An 18536-nucleotide genomic window follows, 5' to 3' on the forward strand; every position below is an offset into this window, starting at 1 on the left:
CACTCGCCATCGCCCTGCAATATATGAAGGGAGTCAGGGAGAAGAACGGGGCCAAATAATGCCAATGGAATGCCCACTAGCTTGAAGGCAATATATATACATCGACCTCTTAGTCAGCCGAACAGCCTAACATCAAAGTTCCGTCCGCACAAAAAAAAAATTGCTTACAAGAATCCATAACCTCATTCCTATATTAGGCACCGCTGCAATGAGAAGGTACAAGTATATGACTCGAAAACAATACCCTCAAAGAGGACAACGACATTGGACACGAAGCCATTGTCTAATCTAGAAGAAACTTTTGAACGGAGTATGTTGTGCAAAAACACCATACCTTCAAAGAGGGCAACGACAACGTTGTACGACAACGTTGTCTGATCGGATTGATGAATCAAATCAAGGGGTTTCCAGTTTCCACCCACATTTAGCACCAAACCACACCTTAATCGTCCTACGGTAAACGTGCACGATCATCCCAGAACCCTCAAAGATGCATAAATAAAGAGAGAGAAAAGCAAAGAATTTGCATATATAGGCCTAAAATGGAAACTGCATATATATTTTTCCTTTCCTTTGGTACTACTAGTCATTGCCTCGTTGGTCATCCATGGTGAAACTCTTAGCTTTCACGCTGAAACGGCTCCAAGCATCGACCACTTTTGGTTTTTCCTCCCGTGCATGCTTAATGCTTAAGCATGGAATGTGCACTCTTTAATTTTATTGCAGGGGCATCGCTATCCGGGCCCCCCCCCCCCCCCCCACAGCCTGATTTTACCTGTAAAACACTATAGATAAAGCCTCAAATCACCATTAATTTCTAGATCTAGCCCTTAATCTCTACTATTTAGTCCCCCGAGGTGTTCATCCTGATTCCGTCCCTATCTGTTTAGGATAAAAAGACAATGGCATTTTGATATCGCGGTGATCTCGGTCGCTGCCTACCAGCGTCGAAGAGAATGCTGGAAGCGAAGATTTGGTGCGATATGGTGCATTGGTTGCTCAATCGCAGACTAGTTGTACCTGATAAATCAAAGTGGAAAAACTGACGCCCTATCAAATGGGATCTTAAGCTTTCACACATAAATGGATTTCCGGCATTGCATGCTTTCTTTTTTTTCCGTGCAGATCTTATCGTAGGCCACGTCAATGCTGTATTTTTTGAATTGTTTTCAAGGAACTATTTTGATTTTTTATAATAACCATATACTATATTAAAAAGAGTGCCCTTATCATAGAAGCCAATTACAACCCAATCCTTAATGGTGCGTTTTGTTCCAAGGACGAAGTGGGACGGAACGGGACGATCCCACTTCCTCCCGCGTTTGGTTGGAGGACAGGTGGGACGGAGACATCCCTAGAAGAGAATATTCTCTCTATATGCGGGATACCCCCGTCCCTCCAAAATGAGCGGACGGGGGCGTCCCACTTCATCTCCGTCAACGCCGTTTCTTCGCGGGCGCGGTCGGAGCTCCCGCGGCCAGGGCGGGCGCGGCAAGATGTGGCCGCGGCCGGAGCTCCCGCGGATGGGGCCGTGGCCGAAGATCCAGCGGGCGAAGACGGGTGCGGCCGGAGCTCCCGCGGCCAGAGCTCCCGCGGCGGGAGCTTCTACGGGCGGAGACGGGCGCGGCTGGGGCTCCCGCAGGTGGAGGCGAGCGCGGCCGGGGCGGACGCGGGCGGAGGCGGGCGCGGCCGGGGCGGCCGGGGCGGACACCGGCGGACGCGGGCGGAGGCGGGCGTGGCCGGGACGGACGGGGCGGACGCCGGTGCGGCCAGGACGGACGGGGCGGACGCCGGCGCGGCCGGGACAGACGGGGGCGCGGCCGGGACGGATGGCGCGGACGCCGGTGGAGGCGGGCGCGGCCGGGGCGGACGCGGGCGCAGGCGGGTGCGGTCGGGGCGGACGCGGGCGCAAGCGGGTGCGGCCGGGGCGGATATGGTCGGAGGCGGGCGCGCCTGGGAGGATCAGGAGGCGACGGGGTGGAGCAGGGGTGGTGCGGGCATGCCAGGGGTGGCGGCGGGGTGGATCGGGGGGCGGCGGGGTGGATCAGGGGGCGGACGCGGGCGTGACCCAGGGGCAGCGGAGGCGAGCAGGGAGGCCAGCGTGGCGCAGGGAGGAGGAAGAAGACGTTGTTAGTATGACGAGTGGGACCCACAAACGGTGTCTAACGGAAGGAGAAAACAGTGCTCATCCCGTCTGTTGCAATCTCTCCAACCAAACAAAAAATTAGGACGAACCCATTCCATTCAACCAGACATGAAATGGGATCATCCCATCCCAGAAAACTGGAACAGGACCGTCCCGTCCTACATTGTCTCCCATCCAAACGCACCCTAGAAGAGGCACGCACACGGCACACCTACACGTCATTGCCAGCACGACACACGACCGCCTGCAGGAAACACCATCGCCGCCGCCAAGAAGCTCGCCGGCGATGCCGCGATGGCCGCCACAGACATTGGCGTCCAACAGGACCAAAAGAAGACGCTGACCATCCTGATTTCTGATCGATATCTCCGGTGATCACGTTCGCCGCCTACCAGCGTTCGAAGGGAATAAGAAGAGAAGATTTGGTGTGATCGGTTGCTTTAGCCGCAATCTCGCTGTACGTGCTGATCCTCCCCCGGCGCCATTACTGTGCCAAATCCGCGTGGCACGCGTACGCCCTGTGATCTGATGGCGCGCGACACGCATGCATGGATGCGCGCTCGTACGCCGCAGGCAGGGGGCGCTAAGCACGGCCAGGGCCTAGCGCCACAGGCCACACGGCTAGCCCAGCCAGCGCGCTGCAACAGGCTGAGGAAGACCACGCACATGCGCGCCATGCCCGCCCCCGCCGTAACGCGCTTTCTCCACGATGACGGGCCCGATCTCGCGCTCTCGGCCCAGATCGGACGGACAGCGATCGCGCGCCAAAGGGGGGGGCCCGTTCTACGAGGCCGCGCGCATGCCGGAGCAGCAGCAGCCAGGCGGACGGGACAGAGGGGGAGAGGGCTGTTGACTTTTGTTGACGCCTTTCGTCAGTCTCTCTCCCTCTGGCAGTCTGGCTTGGCTAGTCAAGCACGCAACGCAACGGAACGGGACGGCGAGTTCAGTTCACACCGGCGCGCTGCTGTAATCCCACTCCCTAATTACCGCATTTATTTGTACCACCCGCCCACGATACGCTCTCTGGCGCTGCGCCTGCCCGCCCGCCTGCGCGCTCCTCCTCCTCGCTCTAGTCTCTACGGGTGGGTGACACGCGGGGCCCGCGGGTGGGGCCTGGCCTGCCCAGGGAGGCGCGGGCACCGTCGCTGCCACGTGGGGCTCCGGCCGGGACCGGCGGGTGGGGGCCGCGAGGTCAGCGGGGGCGCGTCACGCGGAAGGCGAGGCGGAATAAGAGGTCAAAGCGGGGGGAGGTCGCGTCACGCACGGACAGGCACAGTGCACAGCACACCAACAAGTAACCGCGCCGTCTCCTCCGCCGCTGCTGCCTCGCTTCCCCTGTCGTCGTCTCCCTCGCTGCGCCGGCTGCTGCGACTGCTGCGAGGGGAAGACGAGAGCACAGGGGCAAAGGCAGGAGAAGGAGAAGGCGATCGATCCACCTCGCCATCGTTCGTCTTCAACCTTGCGTGAGTGCGTAGGTGAGCCGAGCGAGCTTGGGCGAGGGGGGAGGGGGAGGAAGCAGGGGGTACGCCGAGGCACAGAACAACCGACAGGGTATTTACTGCCGCCATTTACTCCGCCCGCCCTTGTCCCGCCCCCATCCCCTCCCTCCCCTTGCCCTTTCACTCCCATCGCCTTCGCCCCCTCCATTCCGATCCCCCTCTCTTCTCCCTTCCCCCCCAAACCTTTCCCTTTCCTGTACGCCCCGCTAAATCCTCCTCCTCTCCCCCTGTACTCGCCCTGCCATGCTTCGCCTTGGATTTTAATTACTACTTGCTGCTTCTGTTTGGGACGCAAGATCACCAGACGGGCCGCACGACGAGAGCAGGAGGAGAAGGAGGAGGGATTCTTCATTCATCGGTTCGTCTGCCGGTCGAGCCAGGAAGGAAGGAAGGATGTTTGGGGACTGCCAGGTCCTGTCCTCGATGGCGGCCATGGCCGGGGCCTCATCCTCGGCGGACGCGCTCTTCATCCCCAACCCTGGCGCGCTCGCCGGCTTCATGTCCTCCTCCGCCGCCGCCATGCCGTTCCACCACTTCTCCACCACCACCGCCTCCCTAATACTACCTGTAAGTGCTCCGTTTGTTCTTCTTGTGCGTGCGTGGGTTGTTCTTTCTCTGTGTCTGATGAAATGGTACTACTACGCATTCATGTGTGCAGAAGGAGGAGGGCGGCATGATGGGCGCGCTCCAGGCGGCTAAGGACGAGGACATGGAGCTGGAGATGGACATGGAGCTCAGCGGCGGCTCCGGCAGCGGCCACCTGGACGGCCTCCTCAGCTTCGCCGACGTGGACGACGACCGGCCCGAGCAGAAGCCGCAGCACGGGGGCCTCGTCCAGTACTGGAATCCACACGGGACTCATGAGAGCACCTATGCACCTATCAAAAAACGGTGCATATTGGTTCAGCTTATGATTCACCTTAGAGTACGCGGGATCCTTTGGAGCGATGATTTTCTGGGCAAACGAATTACATTTGCCACATGCGCCATCTTCCTACTAACTGTGTCCAAACTCCGGTCAAATCTTTCTCTAATTTGACGGCAAGCCTGCTGTGTCGCACACGCCCACACGAACATAGCTAAAGCCTCAACAGATTCTACCCCTTGCGACGTTTTCAATCCATGATTGCTAACCAACATATCATGCAACTGAAGGAAAGTGTCGGGATACATACAAAAATTATCGAAGCACCGCGGCCTGTCCTGAAGGTTCAGCTCAACCCATTGCCGTCCCGTCATGCGTGGCAGATCAACTGGCGGGTTCCGTCCAGCTACAGCTCCTCCTAAACACTTCAGATCGAACACAGAGCTGCTGTCGCTGCCGGTGTCACTGTTTTGTTCCTCTGCACTACTCATACTTGAATTACTTGTCCAAAAGTTAAACACAACAGACATCAAAATTCCGAATATCTTCAAAGCACTTTAAAATGAGACAAGGTAAACAAAGTTCTGTAAAATGAGACAAGGTACAAAGAGTTTTGATCCAACTTGAAAGGAATTTAACTTGAAAGGAACTTACCTACAAAACTTATAGGTAAAACTTAACAGATAGTAATGAAAGGAACGTAACACAAAGAACTGATTCAATTTAACTTCAAATAAATTGCTGAGCATGGATGGCAACAAACTTCAAAGGAACTGAACTAGCACTAAAAAGAAAGGTTCAACGATCAGGACATGTTACAGAAGCTAACATTACTGTTCCAACACAAGTGCAAACATTAATTTCGAAACCCATCACTACACATCACTACAATTAAACAAAGTCATGGCACAATCACTTCTTGTTGGTCATGTCCCAGTAGAATTGTATCCAGCTCATTCGGTCCTCTTTCGTTGTCATCTCCATGAACATCGACCGATACTCCGCGCTCTTAGTACATAAATACATAGCCTGGCAGTGAAGCGGAGACCCCTCCTGTATACCATCTTCTTTTAGGAGTTGCATACAATGAACCATTTGGTCATGGGTACGGTGTGCACGTTGCAGGCTCCTCTTTGCCACACTCTCAGATAGCTCCCTGATGTACTGCTCCAAGTTGTCACTTCTTTTTTCGTAGGACTGTCCACAAAGAATTCCCGGACCGGCCGTTTGGACATGGCACGAGCACTACTAGCAGGGGGGGTCCTGCTCCAAGTCTGCTGTATTACCCTCAGTCCCCACGCTAGGTGTCGCCTCACGAATACCTCCGCCCGTCAGCAAGGTGCCCCTGTCTTGGGGTTCATGGCCAAACAACTCAAATAATTCGTCGAGGAAAGGTGGAGGCTTAACAGAACTCGATTGGGACCTCGCCTGGGCACCACCACCAGTGGTGTCCTGCAATGTTGAAGCAACAGTAAATGATCAAGGTCACAAACATAACAGTACAGATAAGATGCCGAGTAACTTAGGGGCCAGGCATAGGACGTACCTCTGCGTCCTCCTCCCAATAGGTGGCATCAGCAGACACACCACCAGTTTGTGTGTCGCGCCCTAAACCAGATTTGTTTTGCAAGGACAGCCAGGTGAGGAATGCCCTCCTCAAGTTGTTGAGCTTGTTCTAGAGCTGCTTGCTGCCCAAATGCAACCCAGTTTGTGCCCTGAAGCCTGAGTACACATTCCTCCATCCCAACTTAGTGAGGCATTTGTTGCTCCAGTTGAACTGGTTCTTCTGAGCAATGCACAAGTCCAGCAAAGTTTTCGTCGTGCCCTCATCCCAGCTGGCACGGTTATTCATCTGAGTACACAGGAGCTGCAATTATATGGCACCGAGCTACGAATAACCAGGAGCTGCGTACAACTAAGCAATGTAAAATTACTGGATATGTTACTTGCCTTAGCAGGTGTCTTGGCGCGCTTGTGGCGGAAATTGTACGGGCACATGGGGGGGGGAGAGCAGGACCCAGTCGATGATGATGCCAGTGTGGGCACCGTTGATACTTCCTCGCAGTTGGCCTCCTAGTAGCCTTGTATCAGTCGCCTGGAAGGTGAGAAAACCAAAAACATACGGTCAACATAATCCAGAAGGTTGAAAGTACAATCACGAGTACAAAAGAAAGCTGGCACGGTTTTGATGTGCAAATTTCATCATTCCAATGAGTTATCCTGAATTTAAATTGATACACTAGTTCCATTTGACAATTACAGTAAGAGTGATATGCAATAAAAATGTAGAAGTAAGCATGCCATGCTAGAATGTTGCAGTAGGTAGTTTATTATCTAACATAGTCAGAACATAAGGACGTTCATGTACAAACCACAAACAAATAGAGCATTTTAGTATTCCTAAAATGCAGAGTCCATTTTGCTAACTTTCTGGCCACAATCACAAATAGCTACTCTTGAAATTGTTACTGAGCCTAAGTCAGTAACAATTGTCTGCTTGCCTAAGTCAGTAACAATTGTCGCGGCATCCAGACTCTGATTTTCTATATAAAGTTCCTAATATGTAATAATAGACAACAAACCACAACATCTCCACTGTCTCCATTATTCAATCAGTAAATTCATCTGGGTATGATCTTACTGATATGAATCAGGTTAAGGCATTACCGTGGTTTGAATCTGAAGGCTAAACCATAATTACACAGGCTGCACTATGCATAGATCAAAAGACATGTCAAGTAGCTTCTTGAAGATAGATTATCAATCTAGCACTACTGATTTCATTTAAAGTTTAGGAAAGAAGAAGATAAAACAATATCTCATCAAGTCATCATAATGATAAGTACAGAACATGGGCTTTATTGGAGGATAAATTTACACATCTTTTGTTGATGTAAAACAAGCCTCACGAAGCTTAATCCGATGGGGGAGCAGCCATACCTGTGAGCGAAGGGGAGCGAGGGGGCGACGGACTGGGAGAAGGTCCTTGCACGCGACGGCTAGCCGGCGGCGGAGGACGGGCGCGACCGAGGGAGCTTTTGAGCGGAGGGAGCGGCGGCGGCGGCTCAGGAGCGACCGCGACCGACGGAGGGGGCGATATCCGCGCGACGGAGCGGGCGAGGCGCCGGAGACCGGGCGCAAGCGAGCGACCGGGCGTGCGGAGGGAGCCGCAGCAACGGATCCGGAGGGAGCGGCGGTGACGGATCCGGAGGACCGCGACCGACGGAGGGGGCGAGGAGAAGCGGGAGGGACGGCGGCTTCGCGTGGGCGAGCGCGACGGAGCGGGCGAGCCGAGGGTCGGCTGGCGGCGGAGAGCGGGCGCAAGCAACGGAGCGGGGGAGCGGAGGGAGCGGCGGCGGCGGAAAGGGAGCGAGAGAGAGCTGCAACGTATGTGGGAAGTGGATGGGGACGGGAGGCGAGAGGAATTGGATGACCGCGTCAGTGGAAGACGTTGGAATACGGCTTCACCGTGAAGCCCACCGAACGGCTGGGCTGAAAAGCCAAGCCGGAAGAAGCCCAAAGCCGCAGCTGAAGCCCACCGAACGAGCTCAATGCAGTTTGTTGGAGCTGACATGGACGGGTGTGCCCCACTGTCATCCCGGTGCGGAGGAGGAGCACGACGACGGCTGTTCCTGTTTGGGTTTCTCTCCTTTTCTTTTTTTTAAGAAGATTAGTTATCGCAAATGCTTTTAAGATTCGTGCACATCCTTATGACCGTCCAATCTGTTTAGTCTTCCTCCTCCACGCACCTCCTTGACACCGCGCTTCACTCCTATCACCCCCGCGCGGCCCGCCTTCAAAACGGAGGGGTGGGAGGTGGACGGGAGTGGCTAGGCTTGCTGGCAGCCGCGGGTGGTGATCAAGGCTACGATGATTTAGGGTTTCAATTTTCTAAGGGGTGGGGCTCCAAATGACTGTTGGCATTAGAGGAGAAGGTCGAGGGGGGGTGACGGTAGGCTCGGTAGCGGTGGCGATACGACTAGCGGCTGAGGGCGAGACAGTGCGGGAGCGCCGCCGGCCGGGCAAGATGGTCAGCAGCCCGTGGTTGGTGGCGGGCGCGACGACAAGCTTCAGGTTACGATGGGAGGGGTGGAGGGCAGTGGTGGATAGTGGGCGGGTGGCGCGGCAGCAATCGGACGGGGTGGTGGAGGAGGCAGTAGGAGTGGGGAGCTGCCCGGGGAAGAACATGGAAGGAGGATCTTCCCATTGGGTTTCTCTCTTTTTAAGAAAGGGTTGAATTTTTATCGATACATCACTTTTACATCAAGCTCCTGGTACCTCTAAAAGAAGATAAAATTACACAGGTACCTCTAAAAAAGATAAAATTACACATAAGTCCATTACAGAGCATCCGGTGCCCGTCGTCGTCGCCAACCTTCGCTGCCGCAACCTGGTTCTCCTGTGTCTCCTGCATGAAGAAGATGACCTAGAATGAAGCTTCCGGCCGATTCCTGATTCATCGAAGAGTTTTCAAATATTAAGCCCATCAGTAGCACATCGTGCTTTTCAACCGTTGAACGTCCCGGGCAAACTCCACTTTCACCGGAAACAGACGCACCGGCAAGCTCCGCCAATAAGCAACAATTCCACAAAGGGGATCAAGAACACTAGCTCGCATATAGGAGCAAGTGGATTCTTAACCTCCAAGGGAAACCTCCTTAGAGGGATAGAATCTTGGTGAACACGCTACCGATAAAAGCATCGAGTCTCTTTCGAACAACAACCATGTTGTAGGTTATGGATTCGGCGTCGCCTTTAACAAAAAAGCCACAGACAAAAAAAAATGTACAGAAGATTGGAGCATCGACGCATAAGAAGAAAATGAAGAAAAATTAGTCGATGCCAAAGCTCCTGCGGATGATACTGTTATTGTGCTTGTCCCGCTCATGAACCACCACTAGAACCTGCCCGCTATTGACATAGCCTACGCCGAAGAAGGTTAGGAAAGTCTCCAACCCTAACCCAAACAAAAGCTAAAAAATAAGGGTATATACGATGGCCATCGATTCCGCGACTGCTCCCCGTCTCCGGCGCCAAGGTGGCCTCCGGAGACGAGAAGGAATCGACGCTGGAAATTGGAACTCGCCTGGGAGTCGCTCGTGATCTACTGTAGGGAAGACTACACGGTGGCTGGTTAGGTTTCTCTCCTGAATATGTGGGCTGCTTGTTGTGGGCTCAATTGTTCCCGCCCGGCCCAAGGAAAGTCTCACGCGCCGCGCGGCGGGCGGGGAAGAAGAGCCACGTGGCCGGCCGAATCCAGACGCGTGGAGGCAGTGACCCCACCGGGCAGCGAGCCAGCCCTGCGGCCTCTCTCCTCAGCCCTGCGGCCGATGAATGAATTCGAAGGGAGGGGAGGGAGGAGGCCGAGCGAGCGCCATTTCCGCCGGAAGAAATCTCATCAATCAAGAGACAGGGAGAAAAAAAAAAAAAAAAGCCTCCCCGGAATCCCAAAACCCTAGTCGTCGCCGCCGCCATGCCGCCTGGGGCTGACGCCTCCTCCCTCGCCGCCGCCGTCCTCGACGCCGCCACGCCCCCGGCCGCCGCCGCCGCCACATCCCGAGTCCTCGACTACCTCGCCCGCCACGCCGCCGACCACCCGCGCGCCTTCTTCGCCGACGCCTTCCCCTCCCTGCTGTACCGCCTCTTCGTTTCCTCCCCCTCCTCCGCCTCCTTCATCGACCTCGCCGCCGCCGACCCCGCCCTCGCCGACCTCCTCCTCTCCCTCCTCGCCCCCTCCGGCCCGCTCCTCGCCGCCGCTGCCGCAGCGGACCGCCTCGCCCTCATCCGCTTCGTCTTCCCCAACGAGCGCCTCCCCGACTGGCTCCGCCTCGCGCTCGCTTCCCCCGCCCCCACCCACCCCGCCTCGCCGCTTCTCTCCGCCCGCGTCGCCTCCGAGCTCCACCTCTCCGTCTTGGAGTACTACCTCTTCTGGTTCGCCTACTACCCCGTCTCCTCCGCATCCCCTGCCGCCCCCGCTGCATCTGCCTCCACCTCCAATCCAGGGCTCAGGTCGCGCTCCCGCCTCGAGAGCTGGGTCTCTAACCTCGCCACCACGGCCATCCGCAAGCCAGGCCACAAGCCCGAGAGCTCGCTGTACCTCAAGCTGCTCTACGCCTACCTCACCCACTTCGTGCCAGCACGCACACCACCGGGTCGGATGGTGGTTGGGGCCGGCACGCTGCTCCACCGGACAGCCAACGATGGCGTCGATGCTGCCGAGTCATTCGCGCGGGCTGAGTTCTTGCTCCACACCCTTGTCCAGTTCTGGCTTGTCGGGGATGACTTCTCGCCACTGCCCGTGCAGGCTTGCCAGGCGCTGGGCCTGCGGCTACCTTCTCGTGCTCGTGCTGAGTTGAGTGAGCGCCCACCATCACCAGGTCTGGGTGATGCAGTCAAGCTGCTTGTGATGTACCTCAACTGCTGTGATGGCCACATATTAGTGGATGGGGATGCACGCATGCTGTCTGAAGGAATACCAGTGTGGAGTGGCGTCTTGGATACACAGGCTGCCTTTTGGAATCCGTTGATACAGAGGCCTCTGTATCGCTTTGTGCTAAGAACATTTTTATTCTGCCCCGTTGGTGCTGCGATAAAAAATGCAATGCAAGTCTTCTCCGTGTGGTTGGCATATATGGAGCCATGGAAGGTTACCCAGGAGGAGCTGGATGGTTATGGCAAGCAGCAAGCAGGGAAGGAGCAGGAGCTGCAAAAGTCCAACATGGTATACAGTTCATTGTGGAAGACATATGTTCTTTCAAATTACTTGTTCTACAGCTCCATGGTTGTGCATCTCCTGGGGTTTGCTCACAAGTTTATCCATTCTGATGTTGCCTCAGTGCTTCTAATGGTGTACAAGGTTAGTCCTGGGCTTTACTTTTGCTACTCATATTATACCTATGGTCAGCCTTAATGTCCGATGCTTCCTGTGTGCCTTGCTTACTCACTGGGGATTGTTAAGCTGAACACTGGCAGCCATTAAAACAATGTAAATGGTTCATGATTATGAGTTCATTGTAATGTACTCTATGTGTACTCTTGTGGGTTAGATTTTTATAGCAAAGTATATGAGGCAGAAAGTGAAACCTTGGGTATTTTGTAGTCTTTACTATCTCTAAAGGCTGAAAATGTAAACACAAATCATACATTTTGCTTGCTACTTACTGGCACTTCTATCTTCTAGATGTATATTTTGTTGTATGTGGACAAACTGGAACTGAAAAAATATCAATTTGCAGCACCTTTATCAATTTGTTAGCTGATGCTCCATAGTAATTTCTGATCTACAACCTTTCTAATTTTCTAGTTTCTGCTACGCCCATTTATATGTGAAGCTAATGTAACCTGTGAAATCGTACTCATGATATATCTTGCATCTTTCAAGTTTCTATTCAACTCTATGCTTAAGTTCTTAAAACAGAGATGTCTTGCTATGCCTAACATGTCTTGGAACTCTTGAAGTTATCAGGTCCTTGGTGGGATATAATTCATCACCATATGCTTAATGTGGCTATGTATAATACGATTTTTTCTAAATAAAATGCTTGCCAGATGCATTTGTCAATTAAACCGATGGGTGGATGAGTCAAATAAAGGATGTCAGCTATTTCTAATGACCTTTATAAATAAATACTGTATGTGCATTACATAATTGCTCGTGTTATCTAGGTATTGGAAGTCTTGAGTTCCTCTCCCGAGCTATTGGACCTTCTGCGCAAAGTAGATGTTTCTTATCATACTGGACTAGTTGAGTCATCCCCACCATATGATGATGTACTGAAGTATGTGCCATCTATCCGTGAACAGCTAAAGGTAGGGCATATTATTATATAGTCAATTGCCATTTGAATGGTGCCAAAATGTTGATAATGCGAATGAGTCCTCAGTGAAATTGCCACCCTAATTGTTGGTATGACATTCTATCAGGACTGGGAGGATGGTTTGTCAGAAACTGATGCAGATGGGTCATTCTTGCATGAGCATTGGAACTCTGATCTAAGGCTTTTTAGTTATGATGAGAACGGTGCTTATAATCTTCTTCAGGTACATCATAGAATTGGCATGTTTCATCTGTTTGACAGGCTTGCTTCCAATTTTTGGCTCAGTAGGTTGCCTTTTATGAGACCTGGCTCAGTATGTAATTGGTACGGCTGTTTAGATATACATATTTGATTACCCAAAATATACTTGTGAAAGTTTTCTGCGTGAACAAAATAGTCTTGGTCTACCTTAGCAAGTGTAGTGTTGAATAAGTTACTGAACTATATGGTTAGCATAATATACCTTGAGGAATCTTCAGCTCAATCTTCTGCCAGTTTATTTAACATCATTTGTGCATGTCATAAAAGTGCTCCAAACAGTATCCCTCCTTTCTTTCGCTTGCTTGTGTGAGTGCATGCTGAATTTAGCTTGTATGCTCATTGTATGTGTGTATTTTTGTAATTCGTGAACTGAGTACTGACATGCAATTTTCATTTTTTATGAAGCTGCTTCTGATCCGAGCAGAGTCAGAGATACTACGTCTGTCAGGTGACACACAGCAAGCTCTCCAGACATTGGATTCTATCAAGTCCCAGATGAAAAGAGTCTTCCAGGGCCAGGTTGAAAGAATTCACGGGAATACCTCACTGGAGGAATTACATAATCAACAGCAGCAGATGCGTGGGGAAGTATTCACACCTAAGCATCCCAGTTCCGGGAAGAGTTCATGGGCTGATGTTAAATACAGAGGCGAGTGGATGAGAAGGCCCATCTCAGAGACGGAAGTGGCCTGGCTTGCAAGGATTCTGATCCGCCTTTCTGATTGGCTGAACGGTGCCCTTGGGCTTGACTGTGGTGATGCTGATGATAGCCCTGCCACTGCTAGCGCCACCTACATTCGTTTTGATGGCAATGAAGTGAACACAGTGGGCGGGCCGAAGGATGCTGCCAGAATGGCTGTTGTTGCTTTATGTTCAGTGATAGCTGTTGTGGGGCAAGCATTGCTGAAGTTCATGAGGTCACACAGGGTGAAGATCAATCTAAGAGTGTTTGCTTCGAAAAAGCTGCTGCCGGCTGCTGTTGTGCTGTATGCCGTGGTGGCTGTAACAAGGAATGCTTCAGGTTGATGGTCATCCAGTGGAAGTTTTGATACCAACAGGTTATGCTGTAGAGGCGGCATTATTCATGAAGGAAAAGTGTAGCTGTTCATCGTGTTGTTGGTGTGCTGTACAGGACGTTGCTGCTCTATTGCCATGAGTGTAAAAGAGAGACGCTGATGCTGCGTGTAATTAACCAGCACTGCGCTGTACTGTATGATATGGTACCTAGAGGGTTTGGAAGAAAGCTGTGAAAGAGGGAGAAGCGAGTGACAAAAGGTTAGTTTGCTGGTGGTTGCGTTGGCTATGTGGTGATGGGCAATGTGAAAGCAAGAAAGGCCTGCTGCGGTTGGTGTGGTACGTGATACTGCAAAGCTTGTCCATCATCACTGCAGAGACGATTGGTGGTTTTAACCTTTTGGGTAGTGGAAGCATGCAGCATGAATGAGCTTGGTTTTTTTGTTTTCGCAAAAAAGCTAGAGCCATGTCGAAACCACATCTCCCTCCTCCGTTGCCGTTGTGGGCGGTCGGCCCACTTGCGAATTGCGGGCCGAGGGGGCAATGGCCCACGGAAGAAGAGGGACTGCTTGGTGGCATGTTTTTCTTGCAGATCCTACTAGTTAGCAGTCGTGGCAGAGAGAGAGAGAGAGTGAGAAGAGAGACGTGTAGCGATGGCGACGGCCGGCACCTCCTGCACCGTCACCACCACTACTTGGGCTTGGGCTTGGGCTTGGGCTTGCTGCTCCTCCCCTTCCACCCGGCGGCGACGCATCCTCCTCCTCCTGCCGCCACTCCCCTCCTCTTCTCGCCTCCGTCTCAGCTGCTGCTCCCTCGACCGCGACCCCATCCCCATCCCCATCCGCATCCCCATGGCGGCCAAGGCCAAGGCCATCAGGGTCCATGAGCTCGGCGGCCCCGAGGTGATGAGATGGGAGGAGGTGGAGGTCGGGGACCCCAAGGAAGGCGAGATCCGCATCAGGACCACCGCCATCGGCGTCAACTTCATCGACGTCTACTTCCGGAAGGGGGTCTACGCCGCGCCCGCCATGCCCTTCACACCAGGTACTCTATTGTTCCTTCCTTTCCTGCTGCAACCCCATCATCCATTGTTAGCCGCTTTGAATTCATCAAGGAAACCAACCAACGTACATACCTAGTAGAGTATATAACAATTCGATCGATTCCCACACGAACACAACCTAGGCATGGAAGCTGTTGGCGTCGTCACTGCAGTTGGGCCTGGCCTCACTGGTAGAAAAGTTGGGGATGTTGTTGCCTACGCTGGCAACCCCATGGGATCCTATGCCCAGGAGCAAATCCTTCCAGCCAGTGTCGCCGTCCCCGTGCCGCCTTCAGTTGATCACAAGCAAGCAGCCTCGGTGATGCTCAAGGGAATGACCGCACATGTCCTGCTTCGCCGCGTGTTCAAGGTTCAAAGTGGCCACACTGTCCTGGTACACGCTGCTGCTGGTGGAGTTGGCTCACTCCTTTGTCAATGGGCAAACGCGCTCGGTGCCACCGTCATCGGCACTGTCTCTAATGAAGAGAAAGCGGCTCAGGCAACTCAGGATGGATGCCACCATGTCATAATCTACACCAACGAGGATGTCACCACAAGAGTCAAGGAGATTACATCCGGAAAAGGTGTCAACGTGGTCTATGATTCTGTTGGCAAGGATACATACAAGGTACTACTACCACCACTATACAGCTAACTCTCATTGCCATGACAGATTAAATACCCAATGATATTAATGATTTGTTATGGCGCAGGCTTCTGTTGAGTGCCTGGCATCGCGCGGCTTCATGGTGTCCTTTGGGCAATCGTCCGGCAAGCCTGACCCGATTCCAATGAGCGACCTTGCTTCCAAGTCCCTGTTCCTCACTCGGCCCAGCCTGATGCATTACACTGCTACCCGCGATGAGCTGCTGGAGTCTGCTGGCGAGGTGTTTGCCAATGTTGCCAATGGGGTGCTGCGCGTCCGCGTCAACCACACCTATCCGTTGTCGGAAGCGGCCCGAGCCCATGCAGATCTGGAGGCCAGGAAGACATCGGGGTCCATAGTACTCATCCCGGATTCGGATAGCTAGGCCTACAGAAATGGTGATGTTTGTATGCTGCTGGTTTGATCTGTTGATGCATAGGTTCAAGTCTGTTAATTTCTCCCAATGAATAAGTTAGCCGTGCCTTTGTGTTGTTGTGCCATGAGAAGAGAGACTTTCTGTTGATGGTGCTCGCTAGTAACAAGGTGATACAGTACAGTTGTTGGTGCTGTTGCCATCTCTGGCATCATTTTGGAATGTTTTTTTTTAAGATCAAGCTGGCTCATTCATTTAACATAAACACTAAGAGATTACAACATCTTGGATACAATCAGGAATGCACCGCTTGAAGATCGAGAAAGCAACACACTCACATGCCCTAGCAAGCAAATGAGCCACCTCATTAGCACTACGGCTTACATGAACAAACGAAAACGAAACAAAGTTCTTCGTTAATAATTTGATATATGCAACAAAAGAATTCACTTTTTGGATCAGCGATAAGCAAATTAGATTGAACGATCACTCTCTTCAAGCCTCATCCAGCGCGCTAGTGCTTCTGCAACTTCTGGTGCAGTGATACCAGGAAAAGACCAAAGCAAACCACAGGCAGATGCATCGACTCGAGCTAGTCCACAACAAGCAAAGGAAAGGAATTCTAATACAGGTGTATTATTAGGCATAAATACGGTCTCTAATACAATACTTCCACAAGCAATATCTACCGTTACATATTATAAATTGTTTTCCATTGCTTTTTTTTATAACCAATCTAGTAATACCAATCCTATGTTTATGGTCAAATCGACTTAGAACAAAGATTGTATAGTATCTAGGGTGTTCAGTTCCTGTCACGTCGAATATTTAGATACTAATTAAAAGTATTAAATATAGATTAATTACAAAATAATTGCAGGTTAATTCGCAGGACAAATCTATTAAACTTAATTACTCAAAACCGCATGTGAGAGCCGGAGCCAGCGATGCGTTGCGTCCTCAGTTGTTTCCTCTGTTGCTGCCGCGCGTGCGCGTCCTCCCCCGACGACGACCCCCGACCCCATCCGCCGCCTCCTCCCGCCTCCGCAATCCGGATCACGCAGAGGGAGTGGGGGAAGAGGATGCAGCGCGTCGTCGTCATGCGCCACGGCGATCGCCTCGACCAGGCCGAGCCCATCTGGCCCGCCAACAAGCCGCGCCCCTGGGACCCGCCGCTCACCGACGCCGGCCTCCTCCGCGCCTGGACCGTCGGCAAGCGCATCAGGGCCGCCGCCACCGCCGGCGGGTGGGCCGTCCACCGGGTACTCGTCTCCCCATTCCTGCGATGCCGACAGACCGCCGAGCGGGCAGTCGCCGCGCTATGCGCCGTCCCCGACGACGCCGCGCTGCTCGCCATCGAGGACGCCGCAAACGTGCCCCTCGACACCTCACGCCTCAAGGTACCGGTACCTTTCTTTCTTTCTTTCTTTCTTTCTTTGCAACCGATTCCTTTTGTTTTTTCCCCGGTATACTGAGGCCATTGTGTTGTGCAACCGATCGATTGCCGTGGAGGATGAACAAAATTGCCCGTTTAACTTGCACTCACTGTTGTTCCTAACAAATCCTCATGCTCTTTGTTACTGCTTCCTATTCAGAGAAATGAATTTGTTGTTTTCATCAACTTGCTCACAACAATGCAATGCAATGCAATGCCTGCTGGAATTCCATCTTGAAGGAAGGGTACCTGCATTCTGAATCTGTCTTTTCCATCTTTCAGGTGTCTATTGAGTATGGATTGTCCGAGATGATGAATACTCAAGCAATGGGCGGTATTGTTGGCAAGGTGGCTCCCGGCGTCAAAAAGTGGTTTCCCGACTTGCCAGAGCTTGAGGCCGTCTTTCCGGCCGGGACCATTGACCATTCCGCGGAGCCGATCTACCCGGAGGTAACTGATCTTGTAGTGGCATCCATCCATGTCCATAGTCCATTGTTCAAATGTAGGCAATCTTTGGGCTGCAGGTACCAAAGTGGGAAGAGTTCATCATGGAGGCAAGAAGCAGATATGCAAGTGTCATCAAGGCTCTTGCTGACAAATATCCTAATGAAAACCTACTCCTAGTGACACACGGTGAGTATCCAACAGTGCATACTAGCCTTGTAAGTGTTCCTGACAAGAAGGTGCTGGATCTTTTCCTAGTCTGGATCCTTGCACCGCTGTTGTACATCCAGTTCTGAATCTGATCATGCTGTGGTTGTGGCCATCCTGTTGCAGGTGAGGGTGTCGGGGCATCCGTGTCCTACTTCGAGATGGGGCTGGAGATCTACGACGTGGAGTACTGTGCATACTCGGTTCTCGAAAGGCAGGTAGCCATGAAGCCTGGTGATGAGCAGGGGGGTGAAGGCTTCACCGCAGACAGCTTCAAGGTCCTGACCAAGAGCGGCACCACAGGCATACAGTACGCCCCAGTGCCGGAGAGCTGGTTTGTTGGCTGAGCAATGAGCAGGACTGGAGCTGTCCCGGTTTTAGTTTGCACGCCTGGTCTTTCTTTCTACATACATGACGATTCTAGCTAACTTAGGCTTGCTTGTTTCGTTTCTTACAGCAGCAATGCAGGGAATAATGATTAGACAAACTGTAGAACTTTGTTAAGTAGCAGGTGGATTTCCTTAATACACATGTCATGGCTGTGTATGTATGACGGGTGTGCGAGCATAAAGGAAAAGGAGACAGGAATTCCCAAGTCCCGTCTTCTAGATGGAGAGGGAAAGGGAGAGATGCAGTGTTTTTTCCCCCCCTTTGCCTTTAGTTTTGTGATAATGCAGTGCTTTGTGTCTGCATCTCCGATGTGTCTGTCTGTCTGTCTTTGTTTGGATCTGCATAGATGGTACTGCAGGAAGGAAGCATATGTTATGTGTTGAGCGGCAAGCCAAAG

The 18536-nt window shown here is 52.5% G+C and overlaps 4 protein-coding genes across 5 annotated transcripts; all 4 read left to right on the forward strand.

The window, feature by feature from the left end:
• The first annotated feature begins 3190 nt into the window (after positions 1-3190).
• Positions 3191-4690, forward strand: LOC117836983 (homeobox-leucine zipper protein ROC3). 2 transcript variants are annotated; one of them, XM_072290634.1, is made up of 3 exons: positions 3191-3621; positions 3942-4212; positions 4304-4690. In XM_072290634.1, exons 2-3 carry the CDS (start codon positions 4039-4041, stop codon positions 4682-4684), a joined length of 555 nt encoding a protein of 184 aa, XP_072146735.1. In that variant the 5' UTR covers positions 3191-3621; positions 3942-4038; the 3' UTR covers positions 4685-4690. The 2 variants fall into 2 exon arrangements, with proteins under 2 accessions (XP_072146735.1, XP_034572403.1); XM_034716512.2 differs by having other exon boundaries at positions 3191-4212.
• Positions 4691-9907: 5217 nt separating this feature from the next.
• LOC117837491 (uncharacterized) lies at positions 9908-13867 on the forward strand. The gene is made up of 4 exons (XM_034717136.2): positions 9908-11366; positions 12176-12319; positions 12434-12550; positions 12994-13867. The coding sequence occupies exons 1-4, from the start codon at positions 9984-9986 to the stop codon at positions 13612-13614; spliced, it is 2265 nt and encodes a 754-aa protein (XP_034573027.1). The 5' UTR covers positions 9908-9983; the 3' UTR covers positions 13615-13867.
• Positions 13868-14110: 243 nt separating this feature from the next.
• On the forward strand, positions 14111-15865 carry LOC140220129 (uncharacterized). The gene is made up of 3 exons (XM_072290632.1): positions 14111-14646; positions 14788-15272; positions 15358-15865. The coding sequence occupies exons 1-3, from the start codon at positions 14256-14258 to the stop codon at positions 15673-15675; spliced, it is 1194 nt and encodes a 397-aa protein (XP_072146733.1). The 5' UTR covers positions 14111-14255; the 3' UTR covers positions 15676-15865.
• Positions 15866-16590: 725 nt separating this feature from the next.
• Positions 16591-18522, forward strand: LOC117837496 (uncharacterized). The gene is made up of 4 exons (XM_072290633.1): positions 16591-17063; positions 17381-17548; positions 17623-17731; positions 17876-18522. Exons 1-4 carry the CDS (start codon positions 16611-16613, stop codon positions 18094-18096), a joined length of 951 nt encoding a protein of 316 aa, XP_072146734.1. The 5' UTR covers positions 16591-16610; the 3' UTR covers positions 18097-18522.
• Positions 18523-18536: the final 14 nt, after the last annotated feature.

This window comes from Setaria viridis, chromosome 9 (genome assembly GCF_005286985.2).
Source record: "Setaria viridis chromosome 9, Setaria_viridis_v4.0, whole genome shotgun sequence".
In the NCBI taxonomy this organism is placed as follows: Eukaryota; Viridiplantae; Streptophyta; class Magnoliopsida; order Poales; family Poaceae; genus Setaria; species Setaria viridis.